The 24,685-nt window shown below is 36.5% G+C and overlaps 1 protein-coding gene across 5 annotated transcripts in view; it reads right to left on the reverse strand.

Annotated features, from left to right (window-relative positions):
* The window catches only part of LOC127277171 (homeobox protein prospero), a 165,783-nt gene that overhangs the window by 22,994 nt on the left and 118,104 nt on the right, over positions 1 to 24,685 (reverse strand). For 2 of the 5 annotated variants that reach the window (XM_051298038.1, XM_051298039.1), the window contains exons 4-7: positions 19,469 to 22,761; positions 17,457 to 17,933; positions 16,057 to 16,211; positions 647 to 806 (exon numbers count right to left, since the gene is read on the reverse strand). In XM_051298038.1, the coding sequence (XP_051153995.1) occupies positions 647 to 806; positions 16,057 to 16,211; positions 17,457 to 17,933; positions 19,469 to 21,961 (3,285 nt within the window). In that variant the 5' untranslated portion in view covers positions 21,962 to 22,761. The remainder of the gene's footprint in view (positions 1 to 646; positions 807 to 16,056; positions 16,212 to 17,456; positions 17,934 to 19,468; positions 22,762 to 24,685) is intronic. The other 3 variants (XM_051298040.1, XM_051298041.1, XM_051298043.1) reach the window with 3 other exon arrangements.

Below are 24,685 nucleotides of genomic sequence, written 5' to 3' on the forward strand. Positions count from 1 at the left end.
ATTCTGATAGAACCTCCAGGGGTCACGGAATTAGGACTCTAAAAATTTTGAAAAAATAATTAATCGGAATCCCATTGGAAATTCTTTGGAACTCCGACGGAATTACGTTGAAAGTTCCGGCGGAATTCTGATAAAACCTCCAAGGGTCACTTTTCGGCGAGTTCCGACGGAATTAGGACTCTAAAAATTTTGAAGAAAAAAAATTGATCGGAATTCCGTTGGAATCCCATTGGAAATTCTTTGGAACTCCGACGGAATTACGTTGGAAGTTCCGGCGGAATTCTCATAGAACCTCCAGAGGTCACTTTTCGGGGAGTTCCGACGGAATTCCGACGGAATTAGGACTCTAAAAATTTTTGAAAATAAAAATTGATCGGAATCCCATCGGAAATTCTTTGGAACTCCGATGGAATTACGTTGAAAGTTCCGTCGGAATCCCATCGGAAATTCTTTGCAACTCCAATGGGATTACATTGGAAGTTCCGACGGAATCCCATCGGAAATTCTTTGCAACTCCAATGGAATTACATTGGAAATTCCGGCGGAATTCTTATAGAACCTCCATAGGGGTCACTTTCGGGCGGAATCTTTCGCCAAGTGGGAAATATCAAAATAGCATTGTGCGTGTTCAGTTTCATTTGCGCACCTGGGGACCCCATACCTCAATGTGGTTGTTGCGGTTGTAGTGAAGATTGAGAACTCGATAGATTTCCGAATCACCTCCAACTCGAAGATCATCAGAATTCTTGACACCCTCCGATACAGCTTGTCTCGCGTATTTTTCCATCTGAATGTAGTAGAACTCTCTGTAAAAAGAAAAAAATGCAAAAAAAAAAAACGTTAGAATTTTCACTTCAATTGTTAACTATTTATATATAAAAAAAAATATATATATATATATTGCAATATGTCTTTGAGATAGTAATGCGGTAAAGATAGACACGTACAAGATATGTGCGCCTGCCACTAATTAATTAAAGATCGATATACTAAAGAGCGCGTAGGGATGACGTAAAGCTTGAAGAGAGAGCGCAAAAAGGTGCAACGCGAGAAAAAAAAAAAAAAAATTCACTCTTGTCGTTCAACGTCGTCACACAACTCTAAAGGTGAGTTCACTTGGAAAAAAAAGAGCACGCGACGTCGCCCACATTTCAAAGGGGTTGGGACGAACGCCTCCATGTAACGAGCTAAGAAGACAGAAGAGAAAAATTCTTCCAAACAAATATATAGAGAAAAGTTAATTAAATGCCAAACCATACCTATTTCCTAATTAGTAATTAGTAATTACTAATTACTAATTAGAAATTACTAATTACTAATTAGAAATTACTAATTACTAATTACTAATTACTAATTACTAATTATTAATTATTAATTACTAATTAGCTACTGTTACTAATTATTGACCTGCCAATTCAGAAGAAACCTTTTTCCATCAATATTTTTTATTCCAATAAAAATATATACTCAAGGGATGATTTCATTTTAAAAAAAACCATTTTTTTGAGATGCATTACTCTTAAAGTAGAATCAATCCCATGGGAGAGTTGATCTTGCGTAGGGAATTCAAAACAAGATTTTCACAGTTCACTGGAATTGCATTTTCTTGTGTCTCGAGCAATTTTTAAGATTGCTTCTGACTGTTTATGAGGCAAGACAAATTTGTTATAAATTAAACAAAAAGTTGTACTCGACGCAATATTGGTGAGCGTATAGATAAAAATGCCAATAGAATTCTATTTTTCATTTTAAAACTGAAAACATTAGTATACTAAAATAGTACTGATTTTAGATATTAAAATATAGAACCAAAATGATAATTTAGTGTATCTAAAGTTGGTATTACATATTTCGTTTTGCAGTGAAACAGATATATAGGATTTCAATTCAAACGGATTTTGAATCTATAAATATTATGGCTATTGAATCAATAGATCAAAAGGGATGAAAAATTACCAATTTAATATGCTATAAAATCTATATAATATTTTAAAAATTCTTTATAGCATATGCTTGAGAATCAATAATTTTTATGCCTTAATTCAATAGCATATTTTGTACAAAACATCTGAAAACTGTTTTAGTCATAGCATTTTTGCTTCTAGAGGCACAATGATTGTATTCATTGTCAATCCTTTAATAATTTTCAATTCAGAACAAATGCATACAATATTAAAATTACACAAAATCAATACACATTGAAAAACGAAAGGTATTAATTTAATACCAACTTTAGATACTAAATTGTCATTTGATTACTACTTTGATATATATACCTAAAATCGGTACTATTTTAGTAACTTTCTTCTTACAGTGCATGATCAATGATGATTAAGTCAAAAATTATTTCTTTTCACACGTTCGACTTCGTTCAGCAAACGTTTTATAGGTAAACTACTGATTTTGGATTCTAATTTTTGGTTATGATTTTGATTACGATTTACAATTTGGTTACGATTTTATTAAATTCGGAGTTTTTTCTCCCCTACCCCCTTTTTGTAGAAATCAGTTTTGAATACACATCTTTGAGAAATAATAATAACTCAGGCCAACAAAATCCGTAAACAAAAATTTCCTATCAGCTCTAGTTTTTGAGAAAAACGGTTTTAAAATGTTCAAAAATCGCGTTTTTGACTAACTTTGAGTACCTCTAACACTGAAACAAAAGGTCGTAGAACCTTCCACTTGGGCTTAATTTGAAGCTTAATGTTTTAACTATTATCCCCAAAAATGACCTATCTTGCACCATAACCTCAAAGTCATTTGTTATCCATTTTTGATTCACTCACCTTTGGTTTTATTATGACTAGTTATTCAAATATTACCAAATAAGTTCTGTAGTTAAATGTCTGGTTACCAACAATTTTGTGGTTATTAGTGAATAATATAATTTTTAGGTTAAAGTTGAAACTTTATTTTAAGTTCAAATAAATGGTATTCTATGATCCTTTTTTCTTTGCTAGAGGTATGCGCTCAAACTTTTACAAAATTAATATTTGCGAATCAAAAATGGATAACAAATGACTTTGAGGTTATGGTTGCAACATAGGTCATTTTTGGGGAATAATAGTTGAAACATTAAGCCCAAGTGGAAGGTTCTACGACCTTTTCAGTGCTAGAGGTACTCAAAGTTAGCCAAAAACGCGATTTTTGAACGCATTTAAAATCCGTTTTTCTCAAAAACTAGAGCTAATAGGAACTTTTCGTTTACGGATTTGTGTTCAGCATGAAAAAACATATCAAAAAACAGGTCTGACATTTGCCGCACCAAAATCAGTGTTGGTAATTTTATAAGCAAAAGGCAGCTCTTTTATTTAGTTAATCTCAAAAAGACTGTAAATTCACAAGTGCGGAGAAATATATATATATATGAGGAGTTGGTCCCTCTTCATTCGCAGCCTCTTCGACAAACGTAACCCTTCATCTAACCAGTCACACATTGCATTGCCCTCGACATATGTCACCTGCGCGTCTATATAATCCTTATTCATCCACCCATCGAACAGCATTGAGGTTCGTCGAATCGCCAAGTATATAGGAATTTGGATTGCTGTCATATATATATCTTCATATTTCGCCAAGTGCCTAATTAAAACAGACACTCTTGGAGACAGAGAGAGATGTCGCATAATGGGATTGTAAGAGTGCAAGGGAGATAGAGACTAGGTTTTGAGTAGGACAAAAAAAAAAAAGAGCCGAGTGCTAGAATTGCCACTCTTCGAACGAAGAAGAGCAACCTCAAGAGAGATGCGAAGGATAAAGAGAGAGAGAGGCCCAACGAGTTCGCGGAGTCATTCATTATCGTATTGTGTATAATTAGAATAATAATAAGCCTCTTCACTGCCTTGGGGTTTTCGTTAAGGGGTGGGTGGGGGGGGGGGAAGAATTGATAGAGATTCCACGAGGGTGTGATTATTAGCATCTAATTACGAGACGCTTCGTTGCCGATAAGAGGAACAAGAATGCTTTCCAACCTCTTTCTAAATGACAATGCATCTTTTCAATTTAACGAAGAAGGAAATTTTTTTTTTTTTTAAATTAGTTAACTTTCTGATTTTTTAGTAGCAAAAAAATTCCCATTTGAGGGGTGAAGAAATATACCGTTAGAAGTATATATATATATATGGCTAAAAGTCGTTTCACCCCTGACTCGTTGAGATTCTCGTCTTACATTCAAGAAACGAATCTCAGCCCCCCCCCTCTCTTTTTTTTCTAACGGTTATTTGACAAACTCTAAAAACTAGATTCTAGGTAACAATTAGAAAATATTGCCAATTAAAAAATCTCACGGCAAATTTAATTGAAGAGAATTAATTCTATTAAGATCTTTTAAAAAGATGTTTGTCCAGCAGAGCGTAAGTGTGAGTATATATTCAGAGGGCGCGTTAAAAAAAGGTGTCGCACAGGGTCTTGATGTTACACCCTTCTTAATTAGTAATTAACACTTTAACGCCATCAGAGAAGTATATATATACCACAAAATCTAAGTGAGAAAAAAAAGAGAGAGAGAGAGAGGGGGGGAATGTAATTAAAATACAAGTTAACAAGTGATTACTTGATTCTATTTCATGGCGGTAGCAGCAATTATGGTATTTTTATAGCTATATATATAAGGGTTTAGAGAAGGCGAGGGTAAAAGAAGCAAAGGCAGAGAATCCGAACACAGAACCAAAAAGGGTATTCATTTTACGTTTGCAAATTTTCCATATATATTAATAAAAAAAAAATTTTATATCTACTGTATTAATTACTAAAATGTAAAATACTCCCAAAATCCTTGAAGAAAGGGTGAGGAGTCAACTATACTGTAATTTAATATTCGGAGTAATGAAAACCTTTTTTTTTTTTGGGTGATGCGCTCTTGGACCCTTCTCAATCTCTGGGTTGTCTCGTCATCACCCTGCGCTCTGTTAAGCCACTTTTTTTTTTTCATGGACAAGTTTTCTAAGCCTCGGACAATCGAACGCGATCGTATGGCAGATGTGCCTCCGACAATCATGTGTTTTCTGGGCCCCGAATTGACTGGCTGCCGCCCTTTTATAAAAGAAGGGAGAGAACGAAGAACAGGGGTCCACGAACTAGAAAGTTCATGTGTGAGAAGGGACCAGACGTGACAGAAACTGAAGAGAAAAAGAGAAGGAGAGAGAGAGAGAGAGAGAGCAAAAGGGGAGCCGCGTGCCGCACGCGCCGATCTTACAATGAGTACTTCGTCTACCCCCTACGTTTTTACCCCCCCGTAGTACATCTGGCTGCCTTAAAGCTGCTTTCTCATTCTCTTCTGAGCTTGCCAAACTTCTTTTTTTTTAACCGGTTACTAATCTTCAAAATAATATATCAAAATAGTTCTAAAATTCAACAAGGATCACTAGATAAAAATTAGAACCTGTTACCTAAGAACATTTTTTTTTTTTTTGACTCGGTTTTTTGTTTAAGAAAAAAAAAAAAAAATGGGTGGTTTGTGTATTTTACTATATACTCTTGAGGGGGCAGCTGCTTTGAACGGTTTTACTCTTGAATAGCCGCGGTCCACCCCTCCTTTTTGCCAACGGTTTTGCACCCCCCCCCATGTCCTATTTTTCACCCTACGTCTCTGATGTGTTCTCACTGCATTTTTTTTTTCTTTCTCACAACAAATGATCTTCGATTAAATAATCAAAATATTCACCGAAAAGTATAATAGTGTTTCACTATTAGAATAGCGAAATATTTAATTGAAACAAAGTATAAAATTTAAATTACAGTAAAATAATTCGTTCCCTCACAGCATCGGATATTTAAGGATATCCCTAGGACATCCTGGGGATATCCATTGCATTGCGGCGGTTTGGATGTCCCAGGATATCCAAACCGACACAAGCAAATGGATAACCCGCAGGATGTCCCCGGGGATATCCTTAAATATCCGATGCTGTGGGGGTTGTTTTAGATAAATATTTTTGCAAATCAATTATATGATTTTAAAATTTGGTTCCCCCCCTCCCGAAGCTGACAATGAGGTAGTTAAGCAACATAAAAGAAGGAACGGCATATATTTATGTATATAATGTCTGAACTTACTTCCATATTCTCGGAGGGACACACAGTAGCGAGACAAACGTATATATACGCAGAGAGAAAGAGAGAGAGAGAGAGAGACAGAGAGAGAAAGAGCGTAGGAGAAGGGTTGCCTAGGTTAGGGACACGGAAAACATCCTTTGTCGAATACCCCATCCGGGACCGCTCAACCGCCCGGCAACTCGCTGAGAAAAAATCAATAATTCTTTGTTGTCAAGTTTGCCTCCTGTCATGCCATGCTAAACCATATTACGTCGAGCCGATTCGTCCGAGTGCGCGAGAATGAGCAACAGAAAGAAATTCACGAAAGGCAATGCAACTCTCAACCTGAGAGGGAGAGAGAGTTGCAATTTCACTTGCGAAATTCGCATATTAAAATTATAGCTATATATAAAAACAATCTAGAAAATTTTATTATAAGAAAAAAAAATTTTTACAGCCACAGGTATATATATATATCTATTCCAGGTTATATATTTTAGTGCTTCATTTTGGTTGCAATTAAAAAAAAAAAGCAAAAGTGGCGCCACATACGAGGCACATTTTCGTTTCACTTCCAAAATGAGCGAAAATGGCGCCATCTATGAGGCACTTTTGCGTTGCAGTTAAAAATGAACGAAAGTGGCGCCACCTACGAGGCATTTTTTGGTTGCAGTTAAAAAGGAGCGAAAGTAGCGCCACCTACGAGGCACTTTTTCGTTTCACTTTCAAAATGAATGAAAGTGACGCCACCTATGAGGCACTTTTTCGTTGCAGTTAAAAATAAGCGAAAGTGTCACTACTTACGAAGCATTTTTTGGTTGCAGTTAAAAATGTGAGAAATTGGCGCCACCTTCGAGGCATTTTTTCGTTGCAGTTAAAAAGGAGCGAAAGTGGCGCCACATATGAGACACTTTTTCGTTGCTGTTAAAAAAGAGCAAAAGTGGCGCCACCTACGAGGCATTTTTTCGTTGCAGTTAAAAAGGAGCGAAAGTGGCGCCACATATGAGACACTTTTTCGTTGCTGTTAAAAAAGAGCAAAAGTGGCGCCACCTACGAGGCATTTTTTCGTTGCAGTTAAAAAGGAGCGAAAGTGGCGCCACATATGAGACACTTTTTCGTTGCTGTTAAAAAAAAGCAAAAGTGGCGCCACCTACGAGGCATTTTTTCGTTGCAGTTAAAAAGAAGCGAAAGTGGCGCCATCTACGAGGCACTTTTTCGTATCACTTCCAAAATGAATAAAAGTGACGCCACCTACGAGGCACATTTTTGTTTCACTTCCAAAATGAGCAAAAGTGGCGCCACCTACGAGGCATTTTTTCGTTACAGTTAAAAATGAGCGAAAATGGCGCCACCTACGAGGCATTTTTTGGTTGCAGTTGAAAAAGAGCAAAAGTGGCGCCATCTACGAGGTATATTTTTGTTGCAATTTCAAATTTACATACATTATACTTATTTTGAGTTCAGATTTTTTTTTTTTATTTTTGACAAAATTATATTCGTAAGTGAATTGAAATAAACTAAATTTTGATTTTAATAATTTAGTATACCTATACTTTTATCGGCAAACAATATTTTGTTTACTTTATCTTGATCAACAATAAATTCTACAGCCTATAAATAGTGAAAAATAAGTCGAGGAGAAAAATTATGGAAAAAAAAAAGGACAAGCATCAGTGGCGTAGAAAATAAATTAGCGCCACTACTCGCATAATATATATACACGCACCTATATAGTCATAAAAGAAAAATAGATCGATAGATTCTTTGTAATATATAATGAAGGTGAGAGTGGGGGTGATGAAGGGGGTAAAAAAAAAAAAAATGTTGAAAGGGAGATTAACAACCCTGGACCTTAGATGCATCCCTATATATCTCTTTTCTATTTTGCTCCTCCACGAAAAAAAAAAAAAAAAAAAAAAAAGATCGTGAGATCATCGCATGATCGGATCTATTTGGCGACCGTTACACACGGAGGCGGAGAGAATGGTTTTGAGGGGGCCAAACTCTGATGCCAGTGGGGCAGTGGGTTAGCTATATATATAAGGGTGTTAAGTCCTCTAAGGGATGCGAGTCTACTTATATTGTAAATAGATTTTTTTTTTTTTTGAAATAATTTTCGAAAATTAAAAAATAAGAAAATTGAGAAAAGAAAAGAGAATACAGAAAGTGTATTTGTAAAAAAAAAAAAAAAAAAATATTCTAAAAAGACGAGGACAGTTGTGAGGTTAATCGCCTGACGACAATGAATTTTCGACGGCCTACTTGTAGCCCGTATAATAGTCCCTAAGATAGTCGTAGTAACTTGCTACGCCACCCGCATGAGTGGTTTTGCTTTCGGAACACTTAGGAGGTATAACTTGACATATGGGCGATTTACATACGACGTTGTATAACTGTATTTAAACGACGACATATTCCCCCTTCCCCCTTCTTTATAAATCGAAATCATTCCCCAATATTGCGACTCGTAAGAACGCGATCTATTTTCTGAAGAGCAATGACGAAGCACTTTGCAAAATAGGTTTCTTTGTTGAATGCTCAAAAACCCAATTCTCTTATTTTCATAATATATTGACAGAATTTATAAAAGATAAGAATTTTATCGTTTACTTGAACTTTTTGGAAAAATTTTGAAAATTTACTATATATATATATTAAATGACGGTTTAATTAGAGAACGACGCGAAAGGGAAAACAGTCATGAACCAAAAAGCGTTTGATCTGCGGCCTTGCGGAGTTTCCATATATGCAAGAGACAGATGCAATTTATCTCATATCGTTTTTAGTGACAAAAATATCAAATTCTCCTGACTTTATATTATATTGAATTGTCATTTTCCGTACTTATATAAATTTTTTTTTTTCTTTTTAAAATTTTTGCCTTTTGACATTTATAATTTTAAAAAAGTATGGATATAATTTAATTTGTTATTCTGAATAATGTAAACCGTATTTTTTTTTTTTGGTATCGAGATCTTCGATTGCTAAAAACAAAAAATTATCGAAGCTTTCACTCAATCAGAATCAGTGGCGGTATTATCCTCTTGGAATGAAGGGCAAACAAAAATGTGCCTCGTAGGTGGCGCCACTTTCGCTCATTTCAAACTTTAACGAAAATGTGCCTCGTAGATAGCGCCACTTTTGTTCATTTTTAACTGTAGCGAAAATGTGCCTCGTAGATAGCGCCACTTTTGTTTATTTTTAACTGTAGCGAAAATATGCCTCGTAGGTGGCGCCACTCTATGTCGTTTGACTCATTTTGAAGTGCCTCGTAGCTGGCGCCACTTTCGCTCATTTCGAACATTAACAAAAATGTGCCTCGTAGGTGGCGCCACTTTTGTTCATTTTTAACTGAAGCGAAAATGTGCCTCGTAGGTGGCGCCATTTTTGTTCATTTTTAACTGTAACAAAAATGTGTCTCGTAGGTGGCGCCACTCTACGTCGTTTGACTCATTTTGAAGTGCCTCATAGGTGGCGCCACGTTCAATGTCTAATTTTAAACTGCAACAAAAATGAGTCCACGTTTTTTATGCGGTTAATTAGTTCAGGGAACCAATCTTTTGAATGTTTTTTTTTTTTAGTGAAAAGCCCCGCCAACACGACAAGGTCTACCAAGGATATCCAAAATTTTTTATCATTATTATTATTGTTGTTTAATTCAATTTTGGTCAGAAAAAAAATACTTTGTCACGATGGAAAATGAAATGATGGATACGCATTTTGCGAAATGAAAAATAAAAAATTGGAATTAAAACAAAGATAACTGAAGGAAAAATTATTTACTGCTAGTTGAATGTAGATTTTAAATTGAGAATTTTTCGAGGTCTGCAGTGTGATGCGTTTTCAGTGAAAGAGACCCCGGGTTGAAATCGGAAGAGAGATAGAGAGAACAGGGGGTGAACGGCCAACAAGCAGAAAGAGAGAAGGGTTTGGCCAAAGAGAGAGAGAGAGAGAGAGAGAGGGTTTTCAAATGAAATCAATTCAGAGTCGCTGTCCAGCCGAACGTTACCCCCGCGAGAGACTGAACTATGGATAAATGTTGGCCGAAATGTGTAGCAATTTCACGCCGATTCCTGCATTTCCAATTCGACACTTGAAATCTCACGAGAGAACTGAACGTGTCGCATTGTGAATTTCCAAGCAACTTCCATCGAGCCTAAACGTATTATATATATATATTTTTTTTCTGTCTCTCTCATGAGAGTATATTTTTAAGTTTCACTTCATACTCTCTATCACAAATTTTGATAACTCAAATATTTTCTCTTTGTGAAATTTTTTTTTCCATTGCAATGATTTTCTTGATTTTCGATTTTTTTTTTTTTGACCATTAATTGGGACTTTTGTAACAATTTTTTTTTTCCCCCTTTCAATGGGTTAAATAAAAGAGGATTCGATCCTTTACTCAATAAAATCCCTCTGCTATTGAAGCTGAGGCAGTAAATTTTGTTAAAAAATGTTTTTCGCCGTCGGTTGCAAATTAAATCCTTCATGGAGCGCGGCAGTGAGGAATTGTGGAAAGGGCGTGAGTGAGAGAGAGAGAGAGAGAGAGAGAGAGAGAGAGAGAGAGAGAGAGAGAATGTTACCCCTTTCTACTTTCCGCCATCGCGGCGAATACAAAGCCGATTAGGGCGGGACACTGAAATATTATCATTCCAACATTTTTTCGCAAAGCCGATTGACTGTCTCCCTAACGTTTTTACGCATTAGACTAAAGAAAATACATTTTTTTCAAATCTTTCCGGGAAAAAAAAAAATTCTACCCGGATTAATGAGCTCGTCAATTTTTATTCACAAAAGAGTCGTTCATTTTTCCTCTATCGTTTAGGAGCAAAAAAAAAAAAAAATAATAATTAAATTGTTGAATCATTAATAAAGAGAAGTAAAAATTTCTTTATCGGTACTAATTTTGAGCATCTAATCAGGGGCAAATCAGGGCGACCAGAAAATATGGATTTTCTAATCAGAGCCACATCAAGCACTGCGTTTCATTCCCTAATAGGGCAAGCTGATTTGGCCCCGATCTGGTCCCTGGCAAAATTTCTTCACGGGAGGAAGGATCAATTTTAAATAAAAATATTTTCTCTCAATTTTTTTTTTTTTTTTCTAATCTTTTCTTATTCCAAATCGATTTCATTAATTAAAAATTTGAAACAATGAATATGTAATGTAATTTTAAAAGATTTTAGATGAATTTTTGAGATTTATTTGAATATATAGATATTTGAAACTGAGTGTACCAAAAGTATTGCAAAAGTAGCAGCTCATAGCGCGGGATTAGCCTTGCAATGGCGATGCTTAAAGTCGCTCTGAATCCTGTGCACCTCGCCTTTTCTCCCTTTTCAGGTTGCGCTCAGCTCCTCTTGCGCTCGAGTCCCCTCTTTCGAAAAAAAAAAAAAAAACCTCATCCCCTATACATATATATATATATATATATATATATAAAATACTACGCTGTTCCTCCCGCGATAGCCCTGCGGCCACCGCATTGTCTGTCGCCCAACCAATACCCCTTGTTTCTCGTACTTGTGTTCATTATCAAAAAATTGGAAAAGGAACGCTCTGTGCATGAGATGTTGCTGCGACAGCAAGAACCCCGTTGCATCAGCCTTCCGGGATTGGCTGTCCAGCTTTGCTTTCACCCCACCCCCACCCTCCTCCCATCATCCATATTTCTTCACCGATTAGAGTTTTAATTTTAGAATGGGACCTTCTTCAAAAAAAAATTATCGCCTATTTTTGAGGTTAACTAATTGTTGATAGAAAAATTTGCCTCGTAGGTGGCGCTACTTTCGCTCATTTCGAACTTTAAGGAAAATTTGACGTAGGTGGCGCCACTTTTGTTCATTTTGAACTGCGACAAAAATGTGCCTCGTAGGTGGCGCCACTTTCGCTTTTTTTTGAACTGTAACGAACATATGCCTCGTAGGTGGCGCCACTTTCACTCATTTCGAACTTTGACGAAAATTTGCCGTAAATAGCGCCACTTTTGTTCATTTTGAACTGCAACAAAAATGTGCCTCGTAGGTGGCGCCACTTTCGCTCATTTTTAACTGCAACGAAAAAGTGCCTCATAGGTGACGCCACTTTTGCTTATTTCGAACTATAACGAAAATGTGCCTCGTAGGTGGCGCCACGTTCTATAGACAGAAATTAAAAAAATCTGCCGATAAAGAGACTGCGGTACATTATTGCTTCATAAATAGAAATTATGGTTTTTCTTTCATAAAAAAAAAAAATGGAAGTTTTTAATCTTTAGAGAAAAGAAAAATGCATTACTTCTTAATTAGTTTAGGACCAGGAAATATTTTTTTCCAAAAATATGAGAAAAGTCCTCAAGTTTTTTCTTTTCTGTAAATAATTATATATACACAAACATGTCTAGCCCCTAAGAAGAGAATGAAAAAAAATAATGAAATTTCTGAGAATTAAGAAAGAATACAACACGTCCGCTTGAAAATATATATATATATATAGAGAGAGAGAGAAAGAGTTTTATTTGAGGTTTTTTGCCTTTATGAAAAATGTCTTTGAAAATGATGATGCAGAAGGAAAAATTGTAGCCACATAAGACAAGTTGAAATTGTGCTGTTGCTTGAAAAAGAAAAACCTGTAGGAAAAGTTGAGGTAAAGCATATATAGTCACAACGGACGAGGGGTTCTCAGGAAAGGAATGAGAAAAAAAAAAAGAAAAAAAAGTTGGATCAGGGGTGGAAAAAAAGATTGAGTTATACGACCAAGAGAGAGAGAGAGAGAGAGTCAAGCGCCACTAATTAGTGCCAAGAACGTAATTAAGTAATTTTTAATTAAGTGACTGCCGTTTACGCGGAGAAACCAACGTGTAGGGTTCCGCCTCGCTTCATGGGGCACATTATACGCGCGGCCTTCAACTTAAAGTGGATTTTTTCTTCTCTCGAAATAATCTTCAAAATCAATTTTTATTGGTCCCGTCGTACTCGTTATATATCTATTTACGTGGGGACCTATTCCAAAAAAAAAAAAAAAATAATTTTTTTTTTTTAATTTAAAACAATTTGTATATCAATTATTATTTGAGAAATCGAAAAGTAGAAAGTATACAAAAGTCGGATGCTCAAAGAGTTGGCACTCCATTGTGCGGTGCAGTGAGTTTTTAATTAAGAAGTTTCTCGAGATATGTACGCGCAAGATAAATGCGAAGGACTTTTCTTTGTAAACATCGAGGGCTCTTAGTTTCTTTACCTCTCATTTTCCTTGAAGAAGAGAAAAAGGTAAAAAAAAAAAAAATAGAAAACGACAAGGAATACATACGCAAATAGAGAGAGAGAGAGAGAGAAAAAAAAAGAAGAAGACCGCGCGGCCCGAAAAGTCAAAGTTTTCTTCTTTTCATCAGTGGAAGGTATTTTGAAATGCGGAAGCGCGATACATCCTGCGTCTACCCCTTTTCTCACTAACCCCGCACTCCTCCTTCTTGAGGTTTCAAAAGCTTTTGTCTCAAAGGATTTCGTACTTGCTCATTTCGCCAGGATCCCTTCTTTCTTTTTGGAGGGTCTCGGGAGAAATGAGGACCAACTATATATGTCTCAGAGACGTGTAAGAAAATTTTTTTTTTTATATTTGAAAGTCAATTTCTTTTTTTTTTCAAGGGATGAAATAAAAATAAAAAAGAAGATGAAGGAGATGGAAAAACTATATGATACGAGAGACATTAGGAGAGTATAATAATTACAAGACTACTTTAGATCCTTCCGGCAGTGCGCGCCCGGAAGCTCACATGGCTCTTCAGTATGAAGAGAATGGCTCAGTGAATGGTCCTCGTGTTAGTGAATATATGGGATGCTGTATAACCGCGCAGGTACCTCAAGGCACGAATTTTCTCCACGCGCCCACTCGAGCAGGCTTTTTCTCTGGCAATAAAAGATTTTTTTTTTTTCGTATATGGACCAGTATCCGAGGCATAATATATATATATATATATAAGAGGCAGATAATATCCACGCGTGATTGTCGCCGTCTATGCGCGCCTTTACGCTAAATGGCCCTTTTTTTTATAATGCCTTTCCACCTTTCCGGCCACCCTGTACATACTGCAATCTTGTGGGATTAAAAAACATCCGCCTAGGAGAAAGCACACTCTCGGCCCGTGTGTGGAGATTGCCTCTCGGCTCGTTTGTTGTCAAGATTTCGGTAAACCGCCTACGTCGCTTTTTAATTGGACCCTCTCTCTCTTTTGCCTTTTTTTTTTTTTTTACTCGCACATAAGTGCTTTCTGTTTGCTTCACAACTGCAAAGGAAAAACCAATTTCCAAGAAATTCTTCTTTTTTTACAACTAGACATTCGTTTGATTAAAAACTTAATCGATTTTTTTTTTAAATTTTATTAAAAATTAAAATTTCAAAAAAAAAGATCGAATTTTACTATTCTTCGTAGAAAAGATACATATATATTGTTTCCACAAGGTGAAATAAAATTTCAAGGAACAAATAGCCGTAATACATTTACCGGTAAACACGAAGGTCTCTATATATCTAAAAGAAAAAGAAGAAGGGTATATATGCGTGTGTCACGTGTGTATATGCGACCGAATAGATAAGAACAGGAAGAGGAAATTTGTGTTTAGAAAATTACCTTGTCATTACGCCTACCCTTTACGAAGTGCTATTATAGGGTAATATTCACGATGAGTAAGTGATAAGAAATGCTTCGAAGGAGGAAGCAAAGCTTTTTATTGTCAAATACTTCTAGAATTTTTAAAATTAACCAATTTTTTTTTTTGATATAGATAAAAAGAGATCAATTAAGGAAGAAATTATCGAAAAAATTTATATTTCATAAAAAAGTAGAATAGTGTGAGTGTTTATATTGTCCATTAGACATAAAATTTCTTCCATCCGAAAAGATATGATCATATTTTAGTTTGAGTCGCGTGTCCTGTCGTGAGATCTGATAAACAGACTAACCACAGTTGAGTTCACTTTCCCCCCCCCCCAAACCCCATCCTCAACGACCCCAATCCGCGAAGGCCTTATTCGACAAAACGTTGTCAATAATATATTAGATGCGACATATCTTTAAGGTGGGAATTTCTAATTCTGACAATTCTCCCTCAAAAAAAAACAGGAAGTTCCTTTTTTTTATAAGACAAAATGTTATTAAGAAAATTTCGTTTCGTTTCGAGGAAACGAAATGTTAATAATTTAAGAATGAATTTACGTGACAAAAAAAAAAAAGTACAGTTTATATAGAGGTGTATATATAAAATAATGTTGGAAAGGCATTTCCGCATAGGAAGCCGTGCATTAGGCTATCAGATCGAGCACGCTCGACAACGCCTGGCTAGAAAACGATGAGGAAAAACCCCGTTAAACCCTTACGTGATTAGCCAGTGAAGGAACAAGGGAAGGCGACATAGGGTTGGAGGGTAACGAGCGTGCTTTTAAATGACAAGGGACCGTTTCAACGGACGGTCATTACCTTCAAACAAAAAGACAAGAAATCATTCCAAAACCTCTAGCTCGTTTGATGTTCTTCAAAGACGCATATATATCCTTCAATCAATTCGGAGAATTATCTCTGATTTAATCATCCATCAAATATAATCCCCTATCAATTAATCTGACAAATCAAACAGGTTGAGTAGATGTTAGGATGAATATTGGGAATATCAACAAAATTGCAAATTTTGATCCTATAATGGAATATCTATTAAAAAAATTATAAGAAATAATGAGAACTTGAGGTAACAAAGAAGGGTTTGTATCTTGGATCTGGAAGTACTCAGTCTAATTATAATCATACTAATGCCTGTTCATATGTATATAACTTGCTACCTGTCGCGATATGTAGCCGCACGTTACTTATCCAACTACTCAGGGGAGGGTAATTAAGATTCAGACACACCCATTGAGATTCTCTTGGGTTCTCTGTTTGCGCACTACTCTGTTAAAGGGAGTGGTCGCGGGTCATTTTAACGAAAACCTCGTTCTCATTTCCATAAAGATCGCAACGATTATAAATGAAAAAAAAAAAATGTTACTCACCGAAAGTTGGAAAACCACTTGACCAGCTGTGCGGTGTTATTTTTGTTGAATTTGATGTCGGGGAAGTACATCTTGAGGACAGCTGAGGACGGATACCTCACCCAGAAGAACATCAGCTTCGCCTTCCTGAGATGCATTGGCGTCAACGTCGACGAGTGCACTGTGGTTAAGGAAATACTTTCTAATGCAAGAATCTTATGCTAATAAAATTTCAATAAAACCAAAAATTTAAAAAAAAAAAACTGTTTTTGTCATTAGGAAAAATTGTACGCTCAAAATGTCTGAATTTCTTAATCGTGTTTTCTTTTTCTATCAAATGAGATTAGAAATCATACAAGCTGTGGATAGTGTGTGACGATATCGAGGGGCTAACGTTCCATGGTTGACATTGGTCACACATCTTCAAATGGAAGCCTTACCGACTCCTTATCTGTAATAGGATCTCTTGATGTGGTTTCATTCTTATTTGATCCGATATCTTTCCCTTTTGAACTCGACAAATTTTCTTAATTCGAATTTTTTAAATTATATATTTTTGAAAATTCCAAATAAAAACTTTGGTCCGAAATAATATAGAATATACATACTGTTAGAGGAAAAATACCATCATTGATTTTACATCAAAGGCGCAGTCTAAAAAGGCGGCAAAGAATCCGATGCAGTTCCGATGCACCGTGTTCAATCGGCTTGCGTTTATAAACCCCCCCCCCCCCCCGTGTCTTTCTGCAGTGCGCCAATCTCATGGCACGTTGGTTATATACCCTTTCGAAAATTTTTTTTTTTTCCGCCAAGGCGTTTGGCAATATAAGGTGATCAGAAAAAAAGTGCACATCAACTGATGCGGCAAGATCAGGTTCTATTCATGGAATCGTCTGATGGTATAAACTTTAAAAATTCTCCAAACAAAACCTCAAACAAGATTCATTTTTTTATCGATTACTTTCTTTTTTTTTTTTATCCGTTAGAAAATTTGTTTTCAGATTTAAATTTTAGAAAAAGGAATTGTTGTCTTTCTAAATTGAAACCCAAACTTTTAAACTTGGAGCCAACAACTCGTGTGGCAAACTAATCTATAACCAAAACTAAACTCCTTCGGGCAAAGTTTGCTTCCACTTTTGGACCGGAAAAACTCGTGGATATAGTTTCTCAAACAAAAAACATATTTTAATTAAGATTTTCGCTACAATTTTTCCTTTTAGCAAAAGCAAAAAAAAAAACAAAACAAAAGACTTCGCTAACAAAATTCCAGTTACAATTCTTCGTTAGCAAAAATTTCTATTAAAAAACTTGAAATTTATAGAATATATATATTATCCTGTTATTAAAAATTATCCTGGTTTTAAATTGAAACACAAGTTTCTCAAGGAAATTGAAATTAAAAAAGCATTGTAAAAGGATATTGTAGGCTGAACTCCATCGTAACTGATATCACCGGAGTTGCAATCGCTACCTCGGTCGGTGCTGTCCATCCTTAAATGTCCATAATCTGGACTGCCGTGTTGCGCTGCCGCTAGAAGGGCAGGATGCAACATTGCCGGGGGATGAGGCAGTGGAGGTGAATCCCTGAGTTCAATACCACTGCCGGGTGGACTTGCCGGAAGATGATGAGGCCCTGGTGGTGGTACCTGACCCGGATGTCCCGGATGAGGATTAAAGAACGGCGAATAAGGTGAGAATACTTGACTCTCATGGAGGCTTGGATTTGGTATCGCTACACTTGTTGGCAGAGATACTGGCAGCATTGGTGTATGATAAGGTCTAGGAGGTGGAGGTGGTGGTGGACTATCACTTCCTCCCTGTGACACTGAACCCTCTTGCGCTAATATTCTTGATACTGTTCTTGGAGTAATCCTTGTATCGGTCACCTGAGAAAACAACTGTTTCAATAAATTTCTTTATTGTGATGATCAAATTATATTCACTTAATATTATTTTATAACTTAATTACTAAAATTCTTTTCAATTCATCAATATAATATTGTTTTAGAATAACTATTAATTTATTAAACATTATAATTGTTCTTAATGTCACTGAAAATTATAAGGAAATTATAAGCTGCAATGCTTATTATTTTAATCCAATTTTGCTTATTTTAATATATCAAAATGGATTAAAATAAGCAAAATTGGATTAAAATAATAAGCGTTATTGCAGCTTATTTTAATGCCTTTTAATTTTTTTGTGATAACATATAGCAGATTTAAACTAACACAGAAAATTAAAAGGCATTAAAATAATAAGCATTGCAGCTTATTTTAATACCTTAAAATTTTCTGTGAAATTATTAGCAGATTTAAACTAAATTATCAGCAGATTTAAATTATCAGCAGATTTGAACTATAGATTCTTTTCATATTGAGAAAAACAGTTTCTGGTTGATTAATGAACAATTTCTGGAATAATTGGTCGTTGATCAATTGAATTTATGAGCTTTAATTATAATTCCCAGTTAATCAAAATTTCAAAAATACATTTCATCTGTAGCACAATTATGGAAAGTTTTGTTACAAGCTTTCAAAAAACGTAAACTTTGATGAAATTTGGTAATAATACGTAAATTTTTTATTTATTAGACAGGTAATGTTACTAATTCTATTAATAATCCAGATACAGTTTATTATCAATTTAATTTACTTTTTTTTTGAAAGCATATCCAAAATTTTCAATTGTGCCATAGATCGTTATTCGGTAAAGCTCTTCAATTATTATCAGCAATTATATTTCTGGTATATGATAATTATCTTTAATGGACCAACAGTGATTTTTTGAAAGGAAACAAAACATTAATTTCTAGAATTAGCAAAATTAAAAACTTTTTAAAAATTTCTATACGGAAAAAACAATTGTTGACTCTATAAAAATTCGGATTGAATAATTAATTCTTGAAATCAAAATTATCAATAATGATTATTAATGATAATAAAAATATTCTTAGATCCAAATTTTACCAGTCAAGCAATTCTAAAACAATAATTGTTGGCTATGATTTTTATCTTTATAATGCTTTACCCATTTTAATTCTACACTGAGATATGCTATTGAATCAACAGAATTTCTGCCAAAGGTATATAAAAATTATTATTGATTCTAAAGCATATGCTATAAAATTTGTAAAATATTTTATAGATATGCTTTTGAATCAATAATTTTTATATATACCTTTGGCAGAAATTCTTTATTGATTTGTATTTTTTCTCAGTGTATAGAATTTTGTTCACCATTTTTGGATATATTTAATAATATTTCAAAATCAAATTTCACCAATTCTGGTTAAAAAATATATAATCAGCAATAAAAGCCTAACTGCTAATTGGTTGCAGTTAGGGATTTAATTGCTAATTAATTTTTAACCAAAGTTGGTGAAATTGTCCCTAAAAATATATATGTTAACCAACAATTATAGATACTAACCTTATGGCGTTTTTTCTTTGGCGTCATGACAAGCGAAAGGGCCTCATTCTGCTCTGAATCCCTGCTCTCCCTGTCATCATTTCTCAAATTGCAATATTGTTCACGTTGATCTCGTTGTTGATCTCTTTGTTGTTGTTGTTGTTGTTGCTGCTGTTGTTGTTGTTGTTGTTGTTGCTGCGCGTGCATCGAGGCCATTGCATATATCGAGGATGGTTTCGGAGTTTGAAACATTCCAACGCTTGGCCTAACGTGCGGTGGCAGTTGATTAATTTGATTGAGGTTATTTTCGGTGGGACCAGAGAGTGGACCATGGGGACCACCACCCATGGGACCTAGTTGGGGAAACCCCGTAGATTGTGGAGGCGGGGGCCCACCGTTTAAGGGCCCCCGTAGCCCGTTTGGGCCACCCGGTGTTTGTGGTGCTCCTCGATCAACTACCTTCGTTCTCGGTGATTTTCTCTCGAGAACTTGACTTGCCAATATGTCCTTGCTAAATTGTTCAGTTGCCGATTGCACTGCTTCATTTTGTTTATTCATAAGTCGTCTTTGAGGTGCGTACCTCGCTAATACACTATCGATCAATGATGACAATGATGTGCTAATTTCTTTTTTCAGCGTATCGGCAAAACCCTCGAGATCATCGCCGGTAATATGAGTTGCAGAGGAACCGGAACTTTGTGTTGCACCTCGGAAGACTGTTAATCTCTCTTGAAAATCTTTATAGTCTTTGTGAAGCAAAGGTGTATTTGATGATTGCAATTGGGGTGTTTGTGGAGTTGGTGGCGCTGTACTATTTTGACTTGGCTGTTGTGATGGTGTTGACAATTGGGGTGAATTTTGTTGATGTTGCTGCCTGGCGGCCTCCTGATGTTGTTTCATTCTTTCAAGGACAGCCTGTTGCTGTTGTTGTTGTTGCTCGAGATATAATTTATGATAGACGGCTGCCGCGGCAACGTGCGTATGATCGGGTGTCAAATTTGCAATGCCATTGTACGGAGGTGGATGAGGTCGCGGTGGTCGCGGTGGGGGCTGAGGTGGAAGTTGTGGACTAGGTGGCGCGTCTCCGCTATCGTTCGCTTCCCCATCCACTTTGCTGGAGAGCTCGTTGTACTTTTGTTGCATTTCAGCTAATTGTTCTTGAAGACCCTGCAACTGGATCTTTAGTTTATCACGTTTTTGTCTAAAAGGATGTGTATCCTCTTCGTCCTCGCTGTCCTCCTCGTAATCCATCATTGTGTCAGTAACGCTATGTTGGAGAACATGGTGAACCGTTTGTTGTTGAGGTTGATAAAGTTTTCGTTTTTTACAGCCGTTGACAGTGACTGGTTGTAATGCTGGACTGCTTCTCATTGAGCTGACAATATTTTCAACTCGTGCACGTTTTATTTCAGTCGTTGGTGAATTTGTCTCAGTTTTTGGAAGTATTGGACAGGGTGAATTACTGGGGCTACGTTTGAGATCTTGCATCTCCTCCTTGACGGAAATTGATACCGATTGTGGAACTGAGGGACTGGAGGGAAGGCTTTGCTCACAATCAGAACCATCTAAATTTGCACCAGGCTCCATGCCAGCTTCGGCTAATGCCTCATCCATTGCGCGTTGTGCTGAAGCAACATCTTCGGCACTATCTTCGGCATCACCTGGCATTACGCTATCGCGATCACTATGGTTCGTATTATTCACATTACCATCAACACTTTCTTCGCCGCCACTCTGCACTGTTCCACTGCGCGCACTCTCACTATTATGTTGATGATGAGGACTGTGTTGTTGATGCTGTTGGGATTTAAGTAGATCCGTGGTTGTATTGTTATTGTTATTATTGTGAATACTATTGTTGTTGGTGGGTTGATCCTGCGCAGAGAGGGCATTGAGCTTGTGCGTTTGGAGTAAGTTGCGTAACATGTGAGGCGCTAATTCCGCCGTACTTAGTTCATCACAATTGACAACTGCCCCTTGTTGCAAATTGGTGGCAGAGTCCATGCCAGCGCCAGTCATTCCGTGGCTGGCTTCAAGTGGCGATCCTCCGGCGTCGCTGGCCTGCTTGACCTGACGGCCTAGGAGTTCGTTAAGCATCTTGGGAGGGCCGAAGCCCGTTGCCCCAAAAAACCCGAAGGCCGGATGGGCAGAATGCTGCTGGGCTGCCGTGGGACCCGTCGTTGTAGCACCGAGATGACCTTGACTTCTAGGCACTCCAGACTGTTGCTGGAGTTGCTGCTGTTGTTGTTGTTGTTGTAGATGTTGTTGTTGTTGATGCGGTTGAGTGTTTTGGTGTGGCACACCGTTACCACTGAATATCGCACCGTAAAATGCACCGCCGGGAAATGAAGGTCGCGACGTGAAGTTCGGTATACTCGAGTAGCTGTTACGCGGCTCGCCGGCGTCCACGCGCTGTCTGGTGCGCTTCTGCTTCTTCAAGAGTTGCTGTTGCTTACTGTCCGTGGTTGCTCCGTAGAGGGCGAAACACTCGGTCTCCTCCTCCGATGACATCATCAGCCGTCTGGTTGGTCGGCCCCCCGAAGGCCTCCGTTTCCCCTCCCCGCCAGGGCTTCTTGTCACCCCTCCCCCTCACGCTTGAATAGCCCCTCGTAACACGGAGCGCTGCCTTTACTACTGTCGATGCTTCTACACGATATTTCTACCCCTACCACCTTTGCAGCTGCTGCCTCCTCGTTTCTTTCTCCCCACTTTTCAGCCACTCTCAAGCTCCCTTTCCACTTTTCCTTCTCCTTCGCCAACCGTTGTTGATTTTTCTCCTTCACCCTTTTCCCTGATTCTTCCTCCTCCTCCTCCTCTTCCTTCTTCTTCTTCTTCTTTTTCTTCTTCTTCCTAATTCTTCCGTCGCCCTCTATGACGACAACACTCTTTCTCAATTTCTTATCTACCCTCGTCCTTTCTTCCTTCTTTCTCTTCCCTTTTATCTCGTTTCTTACTCTTCTCCGCCTTCCTAATCTTTTCACTATTCCTTGTCCCACACCTTCCGCCGTGTATCTCGGTGTCGACGGATTGTACTCGAGTCGAAACCGCGACGTTTTTTCAATGGAATCGGCTTGTGGTCGAGGCTAGTGCAACACTCTATGCCCCTGCCACGACGATATCTACTTTTACTAATTCTCGATTTACTTTTGTGATTGTATTTGTCAATTATTATGCTGGTGATTTTTGCGAGAATTGGAACGCACGCTGGCGGAATCCTCGTGCTCCCCCCTGGGAGCTGCATCCTTCGAGTTCGCCAAAGGGCTAACTGCCCCTCGCTCCCTCGGCTCGATTATCCACTCTTTTTTATTTTCCGTCTGAAACAAAAAATTTCCCAATTTTTAATGATTTAATAACATTATTATTTTATTAGAAATTTTATTGTTATACAAATAATTATTATAAAATTTGAAATTAAATTAAATTAATTTAATTCTAATAATTAATTAAAAATCTGGTATTGATCCAAAAACATTTTCTTATATTAATCCGAAAAAATACTTGAAAAACCACGCTTTTCATGAACGCAAGACAAGACATAATCGATCTGCATTTTACGGTATATGGTAATTGAAAAGAACTCGGTCTGGGGTAAATGAGCAAAAAGTAGTTGAAAGAACATCGATTCGCAAAGCTTGTCCGAGTGCACGATAATCTCTGAAGTACATGAAATAAGAAAAAAGAAATGAATACTTTCGCAAAATGCATATATATATATATATATATATATATATATACATCTCCATTCTTGAATATCGAGGGTCGTGCGGTTTAAGCCAGAAGCTGACTGAATCAGAAAAAGGGAATGAATTCGAGTCTTCTCGAGCACTTCTTCTGAGACTATAAGAAAATTGCACCATTGAATTTCTTATTTACCGTATAAACATAGTTTTACTAAGCCTTGAGACTTTTGCTCTCTTGCAATATTAATCGTCTAAATAATAATACAACTTTTCTTCTCAATATTTGAAAAAAAAAATTGTTCGTTTTTTGTTCTAGATGGTCGATATAAATCTATTTCCCCTTTCATGTTTTTTAATTTTCAATCCCAGTTCCACTTCTTACAATTTCCATTTTTAATTTCCATTCCTACTTAATTTTTCCTAATTTCTACTCCCACTTCCGCTTTTTCCAATTTCCATTCCCATTTCCACTTCCAGTTTTTCTAATTTCCATTTTAAATTTCAATTTTCCATTCCCAATTCCATTCTTACTTGAAATTTTTCCAATTTCCGTTTCCACTTCTTGTTTTTCTATTCCCACTTTCATTTCCACTTCTACTTTTCCATTTCCACTTTTATTTTTTCCAATTTCCGTTTCCATTTCTAGTTTTTCCACTTCTACTTTTTCAATTTTCATTCTCGTTTCCACTTCTAATTTTTCCAATTTCCATTACCACTTGCATTTCCACTTCCAGTTTTTCTAATTTCCATTTTCAATTTCAATTTTCCATTCCCAATTCCATTCTTACCTCCAATTTTTCCAATTTCCGTTTCCACTTCTTGTTTTTCCATTCCCACTTTCATTTCCACTTCTACTTTTCCATTTCCACTTCTAGTTTTTCCAATTTCCGTTTCCATTTCTAGTTTTTCCAATTTTCATTCCCGTTTCCACTTCTACTTTTCTAATTTTCATTCCCGTTTCCACTTCTAATTTTTCCAATTTCCATTACCACTTGCATTTCCACTTCCAGTTTTTCTAATTTCCATTTTCAATTTCAATTTTCCATTCCCAATTCCATTCTTACCTCCAATTTTTCCAATTTCCGTTTCCACTTCTTGTTTTTCCATTCCCACTTTCATTTCCACTTCTACTTTTCCATTTCCACTTCTAGTTTTTCCAATTTCCGTTTCCATTTCTAGTTTTTCCAATTTTCATTCCCGTTTCCACTTCTACTTTTCTAATTTTCATTCCCGTTTCCACTTTTAATTTTTCCAATTTCCATTTTCACTTCTAATTTTTCTATTACCACTTCCATTTCCGTTACTACTTTTGCAATTTCCATTCTCACTTTTCTTTCCACAATTTCCTTAATAATTTCAGATTAGTTAATTTTAAAATTCGCGCCAAAATCTTTATGTCCGTTTTTTGTGCGAACATTTACATATTTTCAAACGGACAGAAAGATTTTGGCGCGATTTTAAAAAATAACTAATCTAAAATTATTAAGAAAATTGTGGAAAGAAAAGTGGGAATGGAAATTGCAAAAGTAGTAACGGAAATGGAAGTGGTAATGGAAAA

The sequence above is a fragment of the Leptopilina boulardi genome, unplaced genomic scaffold, assembly GCF_019393585.1.
Source record: "Leptopilina boulardi isolate dan_hultmark-lab unplaced genomic scaffold, ZJU_Lbou_2.1 LbouV2_165, whole genome shotgun sequence".
In the NCBI taxonomy this organism is placed as follows: Eukaryota; Metazoa; Arthropoda; class Insecta; order Hymenoptera; family Figitidae; genus Leptopilina; species Leptopilina boulardi.